The following is an 18,814-nucleotide window of genomic DNA, read 5'->3' as shown; positions in this document are numbered from 1 at the left end:
TTTGATTATTTTATAATGACTTTTTCGTACAATTAGTGTTTTTACAAAAAAAAAAATACTTTGTGTTATACCAAAATCATGTATCCGCCCTAATTTTATACGTACTTTACCTAAATCTTTAGTTGCATTTTGTTAATATAAAAACCACAAAATCTATACAACTGCTATTTTATTTCATCGACAATAGCAAAAGTCTTATAACAATGAGGTACACTTTTTCTAAAATATGTCTACAATACGACTAAAATATCTAAAATATGGCTATTAATAAATTAAATTAGAAACTTAAACGCTAAAAACATAAATAAAGAAAATATCACAAGTAACTTTGGCTTAGGAACGCTCAAGAGAATTCTATGATTGTGATTTTACAAATGAAATTGTTCTAAACAATGTATTTAATTTATTTTTATAAATAGCTTAGCTTTAGATAGCCAAAGTCAAAATAGCTTGTACAACATTCGGTGGCAAACCATACGCAGAAAACGCGTTATTTTTTCAGGTTCTGAACCTATTCTTAGGATCAATTTTAGTCTGACCCAGTAATAAGTTGTTCCGAAAAGTTGAAGCATTAGAACTATATCGCTTTACAAGTGCCAATTACCATACTGTGCACTTTTGTTTGGGGTTCATCGGCGAGCCAGGTGGACAGCGGAACTCTCTAGCAAAGTCGTGTGAGTTTGACAAGGTCCCAATGACTCGGAACCGACCTGGCGAATGCACGGCAGTCTTCAGTTTGTTTCTCATCGCTTCTGGACGCATCGCACCGCACCACACCTGTCGATGTCAAGGTGAGTGATCAGGGAAGGTTAAAAAGGCCAAATTGAAGCAATTCATCTAGGAAAGCAATATTGCTATTTGACATTGCGGGGTCATTTTTATATGCGAAAATGTCAAATTGCAAAATTGCTTTTTAAATGATTCTTTTGATCTGGCGTTTTTAACCCAATTGATTTCCTTCTTACTATTGCTGTGCCCCTGTTGCAACGCCAATCTGTTCCTACCCACTTTTGGCATAAGTATATTACCTGAGCAAAGTTGAGAAAGAAGAGCTGTGTGTGAGTGTGGTTGAGGCCGGGCAGTGTTTCCCCGTCGTCCCCGTGCTCCTGCAGCCAGTGGAGATACGCCCGGAAAGCTTGCTTCACTCCGCCATTATCGGCTATGTTTTCACCCTGGAAAACATTTAATCCGTTACGTATCGCATCACAGAGTCCTGTTTTATAATAAAATTACAATTGTAAGTAAATTAAAAAATATAATTGTAATTTAAAAATAAAAAATATTAATTTTAATCTAAAATAATTCCAATCATACACTCCGCAATATACAAAATCGCGTCTGCCATGCCAGACGTTTATATTTTTACAGTAGCTAACGTATAACCCGTAGAAATTAAAAACCCACGATTTCCCTACTTAAAACTTTTAATAACCTTTTTGGGGCTAAATTCCTTGTCATCTATATCCATCGTGTGTGTATTGAACTGCCAGCGGCCCCCGACATGAGTTATGTAACGACTACGAATTTTTTGTAGAGTAACCGGGGTGGAAGGGGCCTTCCGAAGCACGGAATGGGGTGATTTCCTATGTCTTCTCTTACCTGAGTATTAACCCCATCAAGCTTCATATTGACCTCAGGCACGATGTACTGTCCGTACTGGTCGATCAGGCACTGCGCTCGCCGATGGAAAGCTTCGATGGCGGAGTCTGACCACCAGCGGTGCAGGTTACCATCGCAGTCGAACAGACGGCCCTTGTCGTCGAAACCATGAGTTATTTCGTGCCCTGGAAGCAAATAAGGACCGTATGCCGCGGTTCATAACTTCTGTGTGGCCTAAAGGCACAGCCTGGACACTTCATACAAACAAACCTCGTTTTACACAGACACTACACATTGACGTTATCGTACACGCGCATCCGTGTGTGTGACGTCTGACATCACACGATTCAAGTCTGAACTATGATCGAGGGGTGGTGAGGTAAACGGACTACTGGAAATAATGGGAATTTAAGGGATTTTTCACATTGCCACTGTAGTATTTCAGTAGCGCATTTAATTGAATGTTTTATAAAGTATTCGCTGAAAATAATGACATCATCAAAAATGTACCTTTCGATACGATCGGCAAAAGGTTTTCTAATGCGAAATTACTTTAGCGTTTAAAAAAATATTTGCGCCATCGTATTACATATCGACGCACTCCAGACACTTCATATAAAATCCGCGTTTTACACAGACACTACACGTTGACAATATCGTGCATCTGTGTGTGTGAAATCTGGCGCCCATAAGAATGAAGACTAAAGTAAGACCGAGGGAGCTTAACGGGTGGGGAGCGGAGAGTTGTCCTTTTATACGTAGTATTATTCCTTTTTCTATGGTATCGAGGCACTTTAAAATTAACCTGCAAAAGAAATTAAGCTGAACTAGCTTTAATATTAATAGATATCCCGTTGCTTATAACATCATCACCAGCCCATTAATGTCCCCACTGCTGGGGCACGGGCCTTCCCTATGGATGGATATGGAGATCGGGCCTTAAACCACCACGCGGGCCCAGTGCGGATTGGTGGTTATTAACGACTGCTAATACAACCGGGACCAACGGCTTAACGTGCCTTCCGAAGCACGGAAGCATTATAACAATTCGTGTTTACCAATAACAACGCCAATGCCTCCGTAGTTGAGGCTGCGTGGGAAGTGACGGTGGTAGAAGGGCGGTTGCAAGATCCCAGCTGGGAACATGATCTGGTTCTTGTTGCGGCTGTAGTACGCATTCACCACCGCTGGAGCCGTGTTCCAGAGAGTTTTGTTCACTGGCTGGCCTAGACTGCAAGATCACGTTATTAGATAGACAAAGACAGGTAAATCGATAGAGATCCTTGATTCGTAACATCGATATTACAATTTATTGACATAATTGTTTTGGGTCTTTCGTGGCAATGGTGGTGGGGCTGCCAAAGGTTGTTGTCGATAAGGATATAAATTGTATAGGAAAGAATCCCATTTATTTTACCTGAGTAAACTAATTCAGTCTAGTACGTCAATTACAAAGGTACCAACCGTGACTGTTCCATCTTCGTCAAATGCTGCAGAATATTCAAAATATTCTCAAAATATTTGTCTGGGTGTATTTTCACTTCTTTATACCTATCATCCAGTTCCTTCTTGTTAAGTATGAAGTCAGGGTAACCTATTCTGAGCATCATAGCGTCCACTTTATGCGCTGCTAATTTCTTCGTGTTGTCGTCAATCCAATCAGTCATGTGTAGGAGTTCTCTGAAGGACTGCTGGATTTCCCTTGTCATTGTCAATGTGTCGTTTTTACTGGTTTCATCGAAGTATTTCTTGACAAACATAGACCCTAAAGACATGCCCATGTTGGAGTTGACTTGAGAAATGCAGTTCTTCCATCTGGGCGGTGCTTGTTCACGCCCGAATAGGATGAAATAGAACCTGAAAAGGCCACATTATTGGCGTTAGGCATAAACATCAGTTTATAATATTTCAGTTTATTAGCGGAGTCCTATCATGTTGGTCTAATAGAAAGCTCGGTGAGGTGTGGACTTAGATCATCTTACGATGGATATGAGTACCTCATTGTTGATATAATCGTGAGCTTATGTTGCTATGTAATTAGCGAAGATTGTAATATAGAGGTAATTATAGATCATTGACCTCTACTTATAGTAGTTCTATATATAGAAATGTCAAACTAAACTTAAATTGAGTTTAGTACACTAAAATAGACACGAATAATTTTACCTACTTATAGAAATTTATTTTTTTAATGATACTAATGATATCAGTAACACACCAAGTAATAATCACTTAGCTGTTAATAGATACTAAGAAAATCTCGCTTTTTAATCATGAAACCTAACGCTAGGGTTGGCTAAGTCGGTCATCGACCTTATACCCCACACAAATAAGAAGAAAGATAAAGTGGTACTTACTGCTGCTTAGCAGATTGAAAGCGGTCATCTAAATTGTTGACCCGATGCCTCACGAAGCGCCAGAGCAGATAATTTGACAAAATGCTCGGCTCGGTGTCATTAATCAATTGTACCAAATGCTGCGGCAAAGGAAAAGCACATTTTAGGTCTTTTGGGAATTCAATATTGCATACCTACTTTACACAACATATAATAAAAGAAATTGCGTAGCATCTGCGGTGTTAAATTGAGTCATAGAGTGATGAGAGAGACATGTGGTGTAAAAGACGATATAGTGAGACGATGTTAAGTTGGTTTGACATGTAGAGCGGTTGAAGGATAATAGGATTGCGAAAGCAGTATATAAAGCGAATGTTGGTGGTAGGGCTGCCAGAGGAAGACTTAGAAGGACGTACATTGTCCAAATTGGAGATGTTCTTAGACGAGTTGCAAACGATTACAAATTTCCACAATACTTCACTTCAAATCACTTTGGAATAGTTTGCGACTTGGCTTATCCTAGTCTTTCAGTCCTGCTGTCAAATGAATTATCAATATTTAAAGAACTATACAAAAATAAGTATAATGATACCCTGACATAGCTGAGAGCAAACAACACGACGGTTTCCTTAGAGTCGACGGTCCTGTTCATCACCACACACAGGTACCGCCGCCACTTAACCTCTGGCACCAGTTCTTCCAGCTTACAGAGCGGCATCCGACGATATAGCTCTGATACGTTCCGCCTGTCTTCTGGGGCAGACGTGATCTTTGCTAGCCTGAAATATTGATTTACAAGATAGGGCACATTAAGTAGTCAGTCTCGGCTCCTATTTGCTGAAGTATGTAGTCATTATACGAGTATGAGCCATGTCAGGGCCTTTTGGCGGCTTTACAGTAACACTGATACCAAGGTTGATAAGGTTGGTCATAGGTCATCAAGAAGTGAAAAAATATATGTTAACAGGAGCCACTAGTCCATTCATGATGTGCCGCTTCTGAACATACGCTTCCTCACGTTTACCTGACAGTTTGTCTTTACCTAATGTTTGTAGAAGTGATCTTTTAAGCCATAATTAAAAATATCCTTTTGTTTGACCGGATAAAATCTTCACATTTCCTGCAAGTATTCAATGTTGAATATCTTACTTTATCTCAAACTCTATCAATTCATTAGCACTCTCTCTGACGTGATCAGATTTTCCTCCAAGCAGCATAGCTATTTTAATGAGGTAATTCTTGTAGGCTTCTAAATATTCTTTGTTTGCTTCTTGTAGAAAATAGTCTCTTGTTGGCAGACCTGAAAAAAATACATTAGTGTGTAATTATATATGCTTTTAGTTAAATTTTTAATTGAGCTATGTATCCTATCATCGACCTCTGTTGACTGCAGATCTCGTTCACGATTCTCTTTCTAGTCTTATACAAGCATAATTTACTCCATTACCTATTGGCTTCTCAGCTCATTAAAAACTAAACTAAAGAAAAAGGAGAATAGTTACCTAAGCTGGTCTGATCGAACTGAATAACGAATTCGTCCGAATTTTTAATATCAGGTCCGACCCATTCTGATATGAGGATGTCGTTGTTGTAAAGTCTCAGCTTCGCCATCAGTTCAAGCCAATCAAAGTTGCTGCCGTTCCACTGAGGGTCTAAAATCGGCCATCCACCTAGAAGATCCAACAAGTCCAACAACGGCTGATGACCTCGTTTCTTCAATATTTCATAATTCATGCAGGACTTGAAAAGATACCTAGCTTTAAGCTGCGCGTCTTGGTCATCAAGACTGTAAGTAATATTAATTGTTTTGGGCTTTTCAGCGCATTCTGTCACTGCCATCTCTGTGTCATCTAATTGCCTTTCTTTTCTCTTCTTGATTTCCGAATCTACGTACATTAGTGGTTTCCTGCCTATTTTAGCTTGCTTAGAATGCATTGTAAAATGTCTCTTAAAATGCATCTGCGTTTTTTGAAATTCGTCTACTATCATATCTTTAAATCTTTTAACTCTTGTTTTTTGATACTTGTAAGTTTTAAGAAAATGTTCTTGAACTCTAGATTTAATTCCCGCTATAGGATTTTTGATTCTCCTCGATTTTCTGTCCAAGTATCTTCGAATACGGTCTATGATTTCTGATTTGTCCCACTTACTGTAATTTAGGTTCGGAAGATATTCTTCTGAAGTAGCATTTTTTAGAAGTTCATCAATATTAAATTCTGTAGTTGATTGGGGTGTTGTTTCGTCTGAGTAGCATGGAGGCTTATAGTTTTTCAAAAAGTTATCAGCTAGGTCTAAATGTTTTCCAGGATATGCGCACGGGACACTTTCATAACATTTGAACTCCAACAATTCTTTTAAGACTGTGTCCAAATTTTCTCTCAACATTTCAAAAGTGTCGTATCTGTGAAACAATGAGTGATAATTTTAGGGTTATTTTAACAGAACCTATACATGTGTTGTAAAATTTATCAACAACATACCCTGCTTTATCAGCGGGGATGGGATTCAGGGATGCCCAATTACCACAGGCGTATTGATAGAAATCGTGGCAAGGGTCAGCTTGGGCATCCATATACTTCTTCATTATAGTTGCTTGTGTAGTTCTTATCGTTTCTCTGTCACCTTGGCCTTTCCAGAACGCGTGAATACCTGAAAAGAGAACAACTAATATATTTCATATACTTGAAATTCCACGCATTTTATTCCACGAACTCGGATTAACAAAAAATTGTTTATGCCTAGCTCCTTTAGCAAGCAGGTATTTGATGAAAATGATGAACTTAGTTTCAAATACACATAACTGTACTTAAGTAAAAATACATCTATAATGCTTTCATCGTTATGAGACACACTTAAAGTGTATGTAGATTGTAAATAACTCTTTCATTCTCACGTTCCTGACCTTCACTCGTTTTGGGTCACTGGTCAATTGGATAATACACCCGATGACGTATAAACTATGGTCGTATAGAAGCAATATCAGTATTGATATGCGTCAACAATGTCAATTATTCGGATTTCATGAGATAAATTACACAAAGTACCAGGTCCCAGGAATAAAAAAAAATGGTTCCTTCGTAGAAGAAAGAAAATTTGGGTTTTAGATTAAGGCATGACTTAAGCATTGCAAAACATTGTGTCCAAATAATAGATGTCGAGTATCATTATTGACAAGAATAAACAAATTAATCTTTTCATTAGGTTCTAAATCAGCTAATAAGTATTCATGACAATCACGTACCTGAGTACGATCTACCAGGTTTGTAAACGTAAGGCGACGAGCCCATCTCTCCCTCCTCCAATTCTGGCTGCCCTCTGATTTGTTCCACAATATCATCCAGCGGACCCCGATCCACGTGGTCGGGGCGTATCGCTCTCATGAAAATAAAAATATTTTGAGAACAATTTAATACGATGGAGTCAATCATATCTATTAAAAACTTAAAAGAGATCCCGAATTTTCAACAATTTGTAACTTAACTACGAAGCCGTAGAGTAGCTTCATGGATTATGCTCCATATCACCTGCTCACGTATTGTGATGTATATACCTCAGGAGAGGTATGTGGTCAGCAATAGGATGCCATTAGCAGGCTTCTTACAACTCCCTGTAAGAACTGTAACCTCCCTGTATTCGTAGGCTATTACGATGTGTAGCTATATACTAACTGTTGTAAGTCGTCCTCATCATCATATGACTTGTAATCTTCTGATTTCGAGGAATCTTCACTATCTTCCCTAGAATATTCATCTTCGCTGTCTTTAAGTTTTTCATCATCTTCTTCATCTTCACTGCAAATCACAGTATTTTAGAGTTTAGTTTTATAATCTACAAGAAAAACGGAACGAATGTGAGATGAACAGAAATCGACATTCTAATTTAAATGTTTTTCTGGAAGTAGTCTATAGGTTGAAATTTGTTCGATTTGCTCTTAGCTTTTGTATTTGTAGTCGCTTACCTACCACCCCCTAGAAACAAAATTAGGAACTTACTTCGAGTTTTGTGAACTGAAAGAGAAGTGGCTCATGCGCTTCACTCTAGTGGGCGTAGCTTGGTGTCCCGAGCTGCCCCATATAAAAATGTCACTCGTCATGTTCCCTTCGTAAAACTCCTTCCTGCCCTTTGCCTTCTTGCGGGCCAGCACAATCTCTTCTGGTGGCAGAAACGAGGTCCGGAAACCCTGGAATACGTCCCTTTCTTCCGGATCAACCGCTTCCAATTTCGAGTACATTCTCGGCACATTCCTGACATCAAACTCGGTGGAATCATCTGTAGACTCTCCCGGTTTCTGAACTGCAAAATATATGACGACTACGAAGGTAGCTAGCGCTACTACCCACGGGTATCGGCAGGAGTTTGGAGTTGATTTTGAATTGATTCTGATCGCAAGGTTTTGTTGTGGATTTCGTGTGTCCACTCGCGTCATGGCAGCTGCCGACTGGCGCGACTGACAGCGTCAGACGGCCGTTTGTAACTGGAACGGGCCACCTATACGGGCTATTTGCTATTTTCTTACGACGTAGTGCTATTCACGTGCTATTGTAAGCTTGACCCTGCAGTTGGATCCACGCAAAACGTGAATAGTTAGACGCTAATAAGGACTGCAGCGCGCGTCTCGCGTGTTTACTAATGCTGAGCAGACAGGACAACTGAGAAATATAGCGATGGTGGTAAATTATCTTGTAGAACAGGCATTGTTCTTAGATCCTGATCTTAATTACTCATTGTATGCCATGTTAGAATCTCTTTCAATCAAAAATGACATTGACATTTTAAGTACTTAAACAGTGAAATAATATATTACAAATTATTATCTATTTTACATTTTACACATTGTAATTATTGTTCATCTTTGAAACTCTTGCGATATTATTAAAACTCGCTATGACTATCAAATCATTTGCTGAATTGACGAAACAAGTCCATTTGCTTAACGATTTAATTTTATCGGATATGATATGTGGTAAGTATGTGATTTTTTGTGCATGTGATGTGTCTGCAACTTGTTTGCCTACCCTAATTAAATTGTGAGGGTGAATATTATCATTGTGGGGGTCGATAAGTAAGTACTTAAGAATAGAACTAGTTTTTTTACAAATTTACATAGTTACGTAATCCTTACCCGGTAGAGCAGGGTCACAAGTTGATAGAAGACAACTATTAAGATAGATAAATTCGATAATGTGATAGTTTGGATCAATTTACATTACATAACTAGCGTAATATACGTCCCTCTGCTGGTCACGGACCTCCTCTCAATCAATCGTATTTGACATGGACCAGACCTACTCCACCACGCTACTCCACTGCGATCAATCAATCAATTTACATGGATCAGTTTACTCACTCGTAGTGGGGCCGTGTGGTGGAAATATTCCAGAGGGGAGGTTGTGGTCAGCAGAGGGATATACACATACATACATACATAAACTCACGCCCGTAATCCCAAATGGGGTGGGCAGAGCCACAAGTAATCAAAGACAACTTGCAGCCACTGTTGATACGAACATAAACTCACGCCCGTAATCCCAAATGGGGTGGGCAGAGCCACAAGTAATCAAAGACAACTTGCAGCCACTGTTGATACGAAGTCCTAAGATGGATATGATGAACCTTATGGTGATAAGGGATCAGCCTATCGCCCATAACATTAGTCCATCATGTTAGAGGACGCAATCCCTCTGTCGGTTTTTACGACATGCCCGGGAAGACAAGCAGCTGAACGTGTTCTATGTTTTTTATTTGCTCCCAGAACAGCATAGAAGCAAGAGCAGCAGAGGGATATATGACTAAAAAACGCTTTCAAACACTGTCAAGTAGGATTTACCGTTGCAAAAGTATGGATCTAAAATTATCTTGAAATTTCCGACAAGAAACTCCACTTGTTATTAACTCAGAATCATAGTCTGAATCATCCCCCTCAATATTCGTTACGATGTCACTAACATCCTGCATTTATGTATGTATTATATTATATATTCTTTTTATACATTTTATAGAACCAAGAAGAGCAAAACGAGGTAATGGCGGCGCAAACATGTACGCGGAAGAGATCTTGAAGATCAGTCGACACCTGTTCGCGACCAAGTACTGGTTCGGTCGCATATCTGGTGCCAACAAACGTCGGTATATCCTGGCTCTCATGGAAGACATGAGGAGCGCCTGGGCGTTGTCTCTGATACTCAAGTCTATATGGAACTGTCGCCCGAAGGATGCTGTGCTTTCCGTTTGCGAGTTAGTGGTTTTATAATTTCCTAATTTATTAAGGTAACGGAACCCTCACCGGAAACTTTGTATTTTATGGAACCCCATGACAAATGATAACAAATAAAAGCTGACCTCGGTGGTAAATAGGCGCGATTTTATATTTCTAGTGTGTGTGCAATCAAGTATTAGGAATATTGAATCCTGGTCTGTCCTACCACATAAGTTCTACTAACATAAAATTTCGGAGGTATGTGACCTAACGTGTATTGGGCTTGTTTTCGCTTCGCGGATTGGAAGGTCAGACAGGCAGTCGCTTCTGTAAAAAAACCGGACCTGTCAAATCTTCAGGTTAGGTAAACGGACCCTGTGAAAAACGGGATAATTCTAGGGAGATAATGACTACGTATTGATACCTAACACACGTCACCGCCTCGCCGGGCGGTGCATTGCAGCAAAATCCACGTTTTATGAGAATCGCATTATTATACGTTTGTGTTTGGCGATGACTTTACACACTCCTTTTTTGACTTATTGTCGATTTGCCGCAGGTGGCATTAACTACTTGACCGGACAAATGGGGAGCGCTGAAGGCTCTCATCCGGTACAACGTTTAAGACAAAAGGCCTGAGGGTGCCTAGTTGGGCGCGAACCTCGGCTCAGGGCGTCGTCTGAGAAGAAAAATATTTGAAAGAATTAATCTATCCTAGTGGGTAGTTGGCGATAAGCGCTGATTGAAGGAAGTCGTTGACCACGCCAGCGGGGTCGGTATCGGGGTCCTGAAGTGTTTTGGTGTCGCGGGCTGATTGCCTGCCTCTATGCCTCGAGTCTTTACACACTCCGTGATCTTTTGTAAACCTATGATGACAACATATAATATATAAGCAGCATATATATAATATACAGGGTGTTAGTGACATCGTAACGAATACTCAGAGGGATGATTCAGACCATGATTCTGAGTTAATATCAAGTGGAATTTTCCGTCGCAAAATTCATGTTATTTTTTTAGTTTTTTTTAATTATTTTCAATTCTATACTTTTGCGATGGAAAATTCCACTTGATATTAACTCAGAATAATCAGCTGAATCATCCCTCTCAGTATTCGTTACGATGTCACTTACACCCCATACTAGTACATACAGTAGCCATACAAGTAGGTATGGGTGTTAGTGACACTGTAACGAATACTGAAGAGGATGATTCAGACCATGATTCTGAGTCGATATCAAGTGGAATTTCCTGTCGGAGAAGTCATGAAAATTTTAGAGCTTATTTAAATTATTTTCCGTTCCATACTTTTGCGACGGAAAATTCCACTTGATATCAACTCAGAATCATGGCCTGAATCATCCCTCAAAGTTTTCGTTACGATGTCACTAACACCCTTTATATATATATATACACGTCCTATATACGTCCCACTGCTGGGCACAGACCTCCTCTCAATCAACCGGAGAGGGTACATACATAAACTCACGCCTATTTTCCACTGTGGTAAGCAGAGACTATGAAAATCCATTTACTTTACGAAAACAAAATAACAATAAAAAATATGATGATACAAAGATGTGTGAATCTTTTCCAGGAAACACGTGTTGAGTCAATATGACCAGGTGCCAATAGACCATAACCGGACCGCCCAGCCAGTAAAGACCCTCGGTCAGGTGATGACCAATGATCGCAAGTGGTTCCATTCTTTAGAACCTGTTAGTATCGTTTATATAACATACCTAATCACCCTGTATACATCCCACTGCTGGGCACAGGCCTCCCCTCAATCCACTAGAGGGGGTATGGAGAATACTCCACCTCGTTGCTCCACTGCGGGTTGTCCTGTGCCCAGCAGTGGGACGTAACAGGTTTTTTATGTTGTTTATCGTATGAGAAGCTTATAAGTGGACGGATCTGTCTACCATTCAATATAATTTCAGTAAAAAAATGACTTTCAAATAATTCGTTTTATAGGCATTGTGTATATTAGTATAGTCTGTTTTGTAAAGCGATGCATATCTATCTACTGAGGTATAATTTCAAGAAGTATTAGCACATCAGTAGGGCTTAAAACGCCACATCGAAGCAATTCTTTGATATTTGCGCATATATATATAAAAATAAGTGCGCAATGTCAACAAATATCATATCATAGAAATATTGCTTTTTAGATAAATTGCTTCAATGAGGTCTCTTTAACCCCTCAGAAGGCCCAGAACTTACATGGGCAGCAGGTGCGCGGACGCAGGATGATCAAACTCTTAAAATTAGAGTAAGTATAAGTACCTAGATATGTAGAAACTCGCGAACACGCGGCTATTTTCTAGTTGTTCTGACTCATCAACAGGAACCTCAGGCCATGGTTTTCCTGGAGTTGCTGACGATGGCGGGTGGTCCTGTGATATGGGAGGTGCTTCGCCGAGGGCAGCATATATTCGAGAGACATAGAGAGGTGCAGCTGCGGAATCTACTTGAGTGCATCGTCGTGGAGCCTCAGGACAAGAACGTAGGTTATCCAAGTTCATTTGGCTTATTGTACCATTATTATCCACGAAATGGAAGAAAGAGGTTGAATGTTCCAAGGCAGCCCAAAACGCGCGCCATACAAGGTTTTTTTTTTGACGTGACTTATTGTAGATTAACTACTTGCCCGGACAAATGGGGAGCGCTGAAGGCTCTCACCCGGTACAACGTTTAAGACAACAGGCCTGAGGGTGCCCAATTGGGCGCGATATACAAGTAAGGCAACCCCTATTGGTGTTGGTATTGGTATTCGCGGGCCGGTTTCCGCAACTCGACGTCTGTGCGCCTATTTTGCGTGATACTTGAAACGGCTGGGTTACTCCAGCCAGCCTAGTTCCCCAAGGAAGTCTAACAGTCCTTTGACGTTGCTGACCACCTCAGGTAGGCACCCCGTCAGGCCGAGGTGCCTGGCCCGGTAGTTGGCGACTCCTCCACACTCCAGTAGAACATGAGCCGCTGTCTCCTCCGCCTCCATGCAGGCTTTGCACAGGGGGCTGTTTGTGACACCTAGTGTGAACAGATGTTTGTTGAAGGCACCGTGACCAGTAATAACAGCTGTTATCTACAACCCCTAGTCACTCAAGTATTTCAATCTGTTACATTTTCACGCCTAGATTAACCTCGGATACTTACATATGCTAAAATAATCACAAATGTGTTAAGAAAACTTTACTTAATCTGCAAAAAGTACCTAATATTAAACAGAACGACTAGGGGGTTAAAAAATTGCGCATATAAAAGTAAGTGAGCAGAACAAACAAATGTCAAATCGCAATATTGCTTTTTTAGATGAATTGCTTCGATGTGGTTTTTTAACCCCCCCGTTCAGTACAATAATTATTGATTATATTACAATAAGATTACTTTTACAATAGTCTCAATGCGCGTTAAGAATTAGATCTCTCAAAATACATAACTAAGTACGTACTAAGTATATAGCACAGTGGTCGATCGATTCTTTTCTATCTAACACTACTTAACAGAATGCTTTGTGTATGTCTGTATTATGTTATTAAGCCTAATTTGTGACGTAAAAATTAATGTTTTACACTTCTACAACATAATTTTTTTACCTATTGTAAGTGTGTTAATAAACAGAAAATATTGTGTGTGTGTGGCTGTTATTTTGGCGTCAACTTTGTTTCTACTTAACGTCAAAACTACAACGGTACCGGGTTTGAGGTTAGACTTTAATTGCTGGTGTGAGCTGTGTACTATTATGTTACTTAACCTCCTAAGCACCAGATACCTTTTAAATCAAAATCCCATTGTTTAGCTATTGTGTCTGGAAATTCGGTTCTTACGAGGTTATGTAGTAATAAATAATACTTATTTATCGTTAGCTAAACATAAATGGCGTTACATAAATGGAGTTTAAAGGAGTCGCCATACTGTGAATGTGGTCACCCGTATCAAACCATATCTCACATAGTGAATGAGTACCCTCTGCACCGGTTCCCAGGTGGCATAACCGAGCTGCATTGTGTGACGGATGGCAGAGACTTGGTTAGGGGAGCTTAACCTGATATAGTCGTAAGCTTGTATTATGTTGATTACATTTTTTTTTCCAGGTGAAAAAAGATGCGCCAACGGCACAACCAAGCAAGTTTTCCTCGACCTCCGTGACAGCGCAGTCGCCGTCACAGGTGCAGGCGCATAAAAATGTAAGCGCGTGTACGATAATATCAATGTGTAGTGTCTGTGTGAAACGGGGTGTTTTGTATGTAGTGTTCGGGGTGTGATATGGCTGTAGTTGCCCTCGAAGTATCTATTGTATGTAACAGAGCTACATGATATTCTATAACGATTGTATACTTATATCAATTTCTCTAACCTTTACAGTTGTCTGGAAGAAATTGCTGTTTATCAATAAGGCCGCCGATTAACATTACATAACATAACAAATACTTTATTGCACAAACAGAAAAAAACAAAATACAAAACAAAAGAGAACTACTAGATTCTACTTCTATTGTTTTGTAATTGTCGTTTAAGTATATTGTGTTTATGTGCAATAAAGTGTTTTGTATTTATTGTATTGTCAATTTTAGTTGGAAACCAGCTTAGCAGCTTGGAACGCGATTATCAAGACAATCCGGGACAGCCAGAAGCTTGAAGAGCTGGAGATGACGTTCACTGATGGCACAACATGCAAGATTTGGAAGGTCAACCGCCCCCGGCCTGAGGGCATCGAGACTGTTGACTTTGTATGGGTCCTTTGTTTTTTTAAGGCAAAGACAGAAATCCTAAACGCATACAGATAGCCTGTTTTCAAAGCCACGTGTTTAGTATGTACACACACTCCTCGCCGTTTAAATCCCATGTAATAGGGGGCGAGCTTGAGGAGCTCGATAGCGCAGCGGTAAACGCGCTCGGTCTGCTATTGTTGAAGTTAAGCAACTTTCGCAAAGGCCGGTCATAGGATGGGTGACCACAAAAAAAAGTTTTCATCTCGAGCTCCTCCGTGCTTCGGAAGGCACGTTAAACCGTTGGTCCCGCCTGCTTTAGCAGTCGTTAATAACCACCAATCCGCACTAGGCTCGCGTGGTGGTTTAATGCCCGATCTCCCTATCCATCCATAGGGAAGGCCCGTGCCCCAGCAGTGGGGACGTTAATGGGCTGGTGATGATGATGAGCGGGCGAGCCTATTGCCATTAACTGGGCACAAATCCTGGATACCACGTGATTGTCAAATGTCTGTGATCCAAACATGACGCGTCAAACTCACAAAGTCGAATTCAGTGGTCAGTCCGATCCGAGATTTGACCCCGTGATTGGTGCGCGTTCTCCGAACTGCAATTAATTTACCGCAAAGGAATACTGGAACCAAATATATGTAACGTATGTGTAATTACCACGGGCCCCGCGGTGAACGTCTAATCGTGGGGAAATCCACATATCCGAGAAATGTATTTTCGGAGGTATGTGACCTATATTAGGTTGGAAGTCCCTTCGCGGGTTGGAAGGTCAAACATGCAGTTCCTTCTGCTTGGACAGTCCCTCATTGTTACTGTAACTGTTATTAAGATTTTTTTCAACTCCTTGGGTTATAGGCCACATTGAAGTAATTCGCCTGAAAAGCAATATTGCTAGTTCATATTTGTTGACATTGCACACTTACCTATTTCTATTTATGCAATATTGCTTTTTAGATGAATTGCTTCTGCGTGGCCTTATCAGACCCTCTGCTCTTCGTTTTCTGCATCATGTTGATAACTCCGCCAGGTTCAGTTATTGCCTTCGAACGTCGGGAAGAAGATCCTGTCGTTCCTACCTCGGGAACAACTCCAGGATTATGCCAAAGTGAACCGCTACTGGGCCTTCCTAGTTGAAGAACTGCGCGCTGATTGGATGACCAGGGCCAAGCTCAACAGCGATTTGCAGAAGTTGCAGGTTTTTATACATCACTATAATTATTATTTCATTTCATTTACTGGGGAAGACCTTGCAGTGGGACGTATAATATATTACTATTCATACGGCCTTTATGGTCCAGTGGATGAACATTGGGCTCACGATTCGGAGGTCCCTGATTCGACTTCCGGTGGGGACACAAAAATCACTTTGTTAGCCCTTGTTTGGTCAGAACATTGCAGGCTGATTGTTTGAAAGATGATCCGTGCTTCGGAAGGTACGTTAAACTGTTAGTCCCGGTTACTACTTACTGATGTAAGCACGTAGTCGTTACATGAGTCACGTCAGGATCCTTGGCGGTTCAATAATAACCCTGACACCAGGGTTGATCCACCTCATTGCACACAGGACGTGATGCTGAAACACGACACGAGCCTGGAAGTGCTAGCGCCTCCAGACATGATGGTGATGACGGCAGGTTCGACAGGGGTCAGCCTGTCACCGTCCAGCCGCGGTCGGCAGCTGCCCAGTCTTCGCGCCAGTGAGCGATCGGCTGGTGGCGTCTCCTTCCGGCACTTCGTTGTTGAAAACCTCAAGCCTTCTCATAAGCTTGTGAGCTATCTTTGCGCACCTATTTATACAATATCACTTTGGCATCAGAACAGCGAAGTCAACAAGTTGGAGTCACTTTTAATACGAAATCTTGTGACATGATGAGCCCATCATCCATCATATTTAATTATTGTCTATTTACCTAATGACACACTCTGGACACTCCATTTGAGAATCTCATTCTTATGATGTGCCGACTAACGCGTGAGTGCGAGCGAGATCGATTTGGAATATTTGTTCAACAGAAACCGAAGCCCCTGAAGAAGCTAGCCGACCTGGATGATAGGCTGGAGATCCGTGGAGCAGCCGACGAGAACATCTGGCGCTGGTGTGACAACGTGCTCAAGTATACCAAGGGTGAACGACATCCAAAGGTGGGTCTACTGGTAAAGGTTCTTGGAACTATCGAAGTAAATGTAGATAGAATCGCCGGTCCCAGCCAGCGTCACGCACGAGTCACACGCCGATAATCAATAATCATTATGCAAAAATACTAAAAACAAAGAACTCAGGAACTCAAAACATTTCGGTAATCCGATACCAACTTCGCCAGGGTGGGCGATATCGATTTTCTCAGACATAATGCTCTAGGTACGGTAATGCAGGACGGAAGGGGCAGGTCACTGTAACCTGGAACCTGACAGGGGGCAGCAGTAACTGTCAGTACCTACTAGTCACAGGCGGAGGACAGGAGTCCTTGTTCGGCTCTGGAATAGACTTCTCTGGGCGCCATCCCACTCGCGTCAGACAGAGTACTGCGGGGCGAAAGGCAAGAAGGAAACCACTGGCCTATTTTCTCTAAAAGCATGGAGAATGCTACACCGACAAGATCACGCCCTGAGCGAGGTACCGTCATAAACTTAGTCCTTAACGGTCTCCATTTGTACGGCCAGGTACTGAACGCGATCTCACAGTGAAAAAAGTTCTGGAGCTTCGGAGACTTTCCTTTTCGTCGCACAGGGTTGTGAAGCCAAACCAGAGAGCCTTCGCTGAAAGTCTTCGAATTCGTTCTTCCTATCGTAGCGAAAACTACAATGTATTGACTTAATTAATATTACATTACCTACTTTTGTTATTTAGGCGACGAAGACTGAAGAGGGCGTGATGGATTTTGGCGAAGCCCACTTCCCCTGCCCTATGATGAAGCACAGCATTCAGTTGCCATTGGCCCGACCACTGTATCATGACCCCGCGCAAAGTAACTAGTAAGTTTTTAACTACCTAACTTTAGATATAATTACAAAGCCATGTCAGAGACCAGTGGATTTAGGTTTGGAAGGGGCTTGGTTGGATATGATACTGTCATGGTACATTATCTGATCAGTGGTATTGTCACAGAATAAGCAATATTTGTCTGCATTTATAATAAGTAAGCCATAAGACCATAAGGTTCATCATATCCAGCTTACGACATCGTATCAGCAGTGGTTGCAAGTTGTCTTTGATTACATGTGGCTCTGCCCACCCCATTAGGGATTACGGGCGTGAGTTATTTGTTATGTATGTATGTTATAGTAGGAACGGTCCGGACTTGCACCAAGGAGTTACCTATAACTAACATTTGGTTCGACGATTATACATATTGTATATGGCAATACGGCTCACCAAAGCTCGGTGAGGTGTGGGTACTAAACAAACATGTCTTATTGTACATTGGACTATACTTAGTCAAACTAAATTATAAGTAGTATCGGCACCCAGATGCTATGATGCTGGATGATGATAGCCCCACCACTGGCAGAGGCCTTTGGCGAGTCAATAATAACTTTGACATCGGTATTGTTCGTGATTTTAAAGAGGTCGCACATCTTTCTTTTGCAGCCACAGCCTCCTTCGTCGGAACGTGTTTACTTACGAGGCAATGGCCAACATGCCGATGGAGCCCAACAAACGCTTTAGTCTGTGGAGTCGTGACTTCTCAAGTCTTTACAGGGTCTTCAAGGTGGCTTCGTATGAGTCTCCTATTTGAAATGTTATTGGTTTTCATTTTTTGATTGATATTTTCTAAATAAATCCGGTAAAATGTAATTGGTTGGATTTTCTTTATCACATAGTGGCCGGAGGAGAGAATCAAAGAGCGTGGATAACAGAAGAGAGACTTTGATTTCCCTAAAATTTCCCGCGCCCGCTCCTTACAGCCATTTAGATAGTACTTGCATAGTGCAATGAATTAATCGATGCTCTATGCCGT

General features: G+C 41.1%; 2 protein-coding genes across 4 annotated transcripts; one reads left to right on the top strand and one right to left on the bottom strand.

Moving 5' to 3' along the window:
- Positions 1 to 152: 152 nt before the first annotated feature.
- Positions 153 to 8,566, bottom strand: LOC126369187 (neprilysin-4-like). Of its 2 annotated transcripts, none has more exons than XM_050013479.1 (13): positions 7,928 to 8,566; positions 7,604 to 7,726; positions 7,177 to 7,310; positions 6,416 to 6,584; positions 5,438 to 6,336; positions 5,085 to 5,235; positions 4,528 to 4,714; positions 3,957 to 4,075; positions 3,064 to 3,456; positions 2,658 to 2,830; positions 1,600 to 1,784; positions 1,029 to 1,172; positions 153 to 777 (listed from the first exon to the last, which is right to left on the bottom strand). In XM_050013479.1, the coding sequence occupies exons 1-13, from the start codon at positions 8,359 to 8,361 to the stop codon at positions 601 to 603; spliced, it is 3,288 nt and encodes a 1,095-aa protein (XP_049869436.1). In that variant the 5' UTR covers positions 8,362 to 8,566; the 3' UTR covers positions 153 to 600. The 2 variants fall into 2 exon arrangements, with proteins under 2 accessions (XP_049869436.1, XP_049869437.1); XM_050013480.1 differs by having other exon boundaries at positions 7,177 to 7,250.
- Positions 8,494 to 18,631, top strand: LOC126369188 (uncharacterized). 2 transcript variants are annotated; one of them, XM_050013483.1, is made up of 11 exons: positions 8,494 to 8,605; positions 9,935 to 10,169; positions 11,729 to 11,849; positions 12,482 to 12,640; positions 14,229 to 14,321; positions 14,709 to 14,864; positions 15,883 to 16,050; positions 16,420 to 16,623; positions 16,869 to 16,997; positions 17,704 to 17,828; positions 18,445 to 18,631. In XM_050013483.1, the coding sequence occupies exons 2-11, from the start codon at positions 9,973 to 9,975 to the stop codon at positions 18,590 to 18,592; spliced, it is 1,500 nt and encodes a 499-aa protein (XP_049869440.1). In that variant the 5' UTR covers positions 8,494 to 8,605; positions 9,935 to 9,972; the 3' UTR covers positions 18,593 to 18,631. The 2 variants fall into 2 exon arrangements, with proteins under 2 accessions (XP_049869440.1, XP_049869438.1); XM_050013481.1 differs by lacking the exon at positions 8,494 to 8,605 and adding an exon at positions 8,804 to 8,898.
- Positions 18,632 to 18,814: the final 183 nt, after the last annotated feature.

This window comes from Pectinophora gossypiella, chromosome 8, assembly GCF_024362695.1.
Source record: "Pectinophora gossypiella chromosome 8, ilPecGoss1.1, whole genome shotgun sequence".
NCBI lineage: Eukaryota > Metazoa > Arthropoda > Insecta > Lepidoptera > Gelechiidae > Pectinophora > Pectinophora gossypiella.
The sequence above is the reverse complement of the archived record's forward strand: the minus strand, read 5'-3'. Positions and strand labels throughout refer to the sequence as shown.

Bases quoted from the DNA above. Each gene is read 5' to 3' on its own strand.
- LOC126369188 (XM_050013481.1), top strand. From the start codon at position 8,820: ATGACTATCAAATCATTTGCTGAATTGACGAAACAAGTCCATTTGCTT. The intron at 16,051-16,419 runs GTTTTTATACAT...CATTGCACACAG, and splicing joins GCGATTTGCAGAAGTTGCAG to GACGTGATGCTGAAACACGA. The intron at 16,998-17,703 runs GTGGGTCTACTG...TTTGTTATTTAG, and splicing joins AGGGTGAACGACATCCAAAG to GCGACGAAGACTGAAGAGGG.
- LOC126369187 (XM_050013479.1), bottom strand. From the start codon at position 8,361: ATGACGCGAGTGGACACACGAAATCCACAACAAAACCTTGCGATCAGA. The intron at 3,457-3,956 runs GTAAGTACCACT...TGGCCTTTTCAG, and splicing joins TTTCAATCTGCTAAGCAGCA to GTTCTATTTCATCCTATTCG. The intron at 1,173-1,599 runs GTAAGAGAAGAC...AATGTTTTCCAG, and splicing joins TTGATGGGGTTAATACTCAG to GGTGAAAACATAGCCGATAA.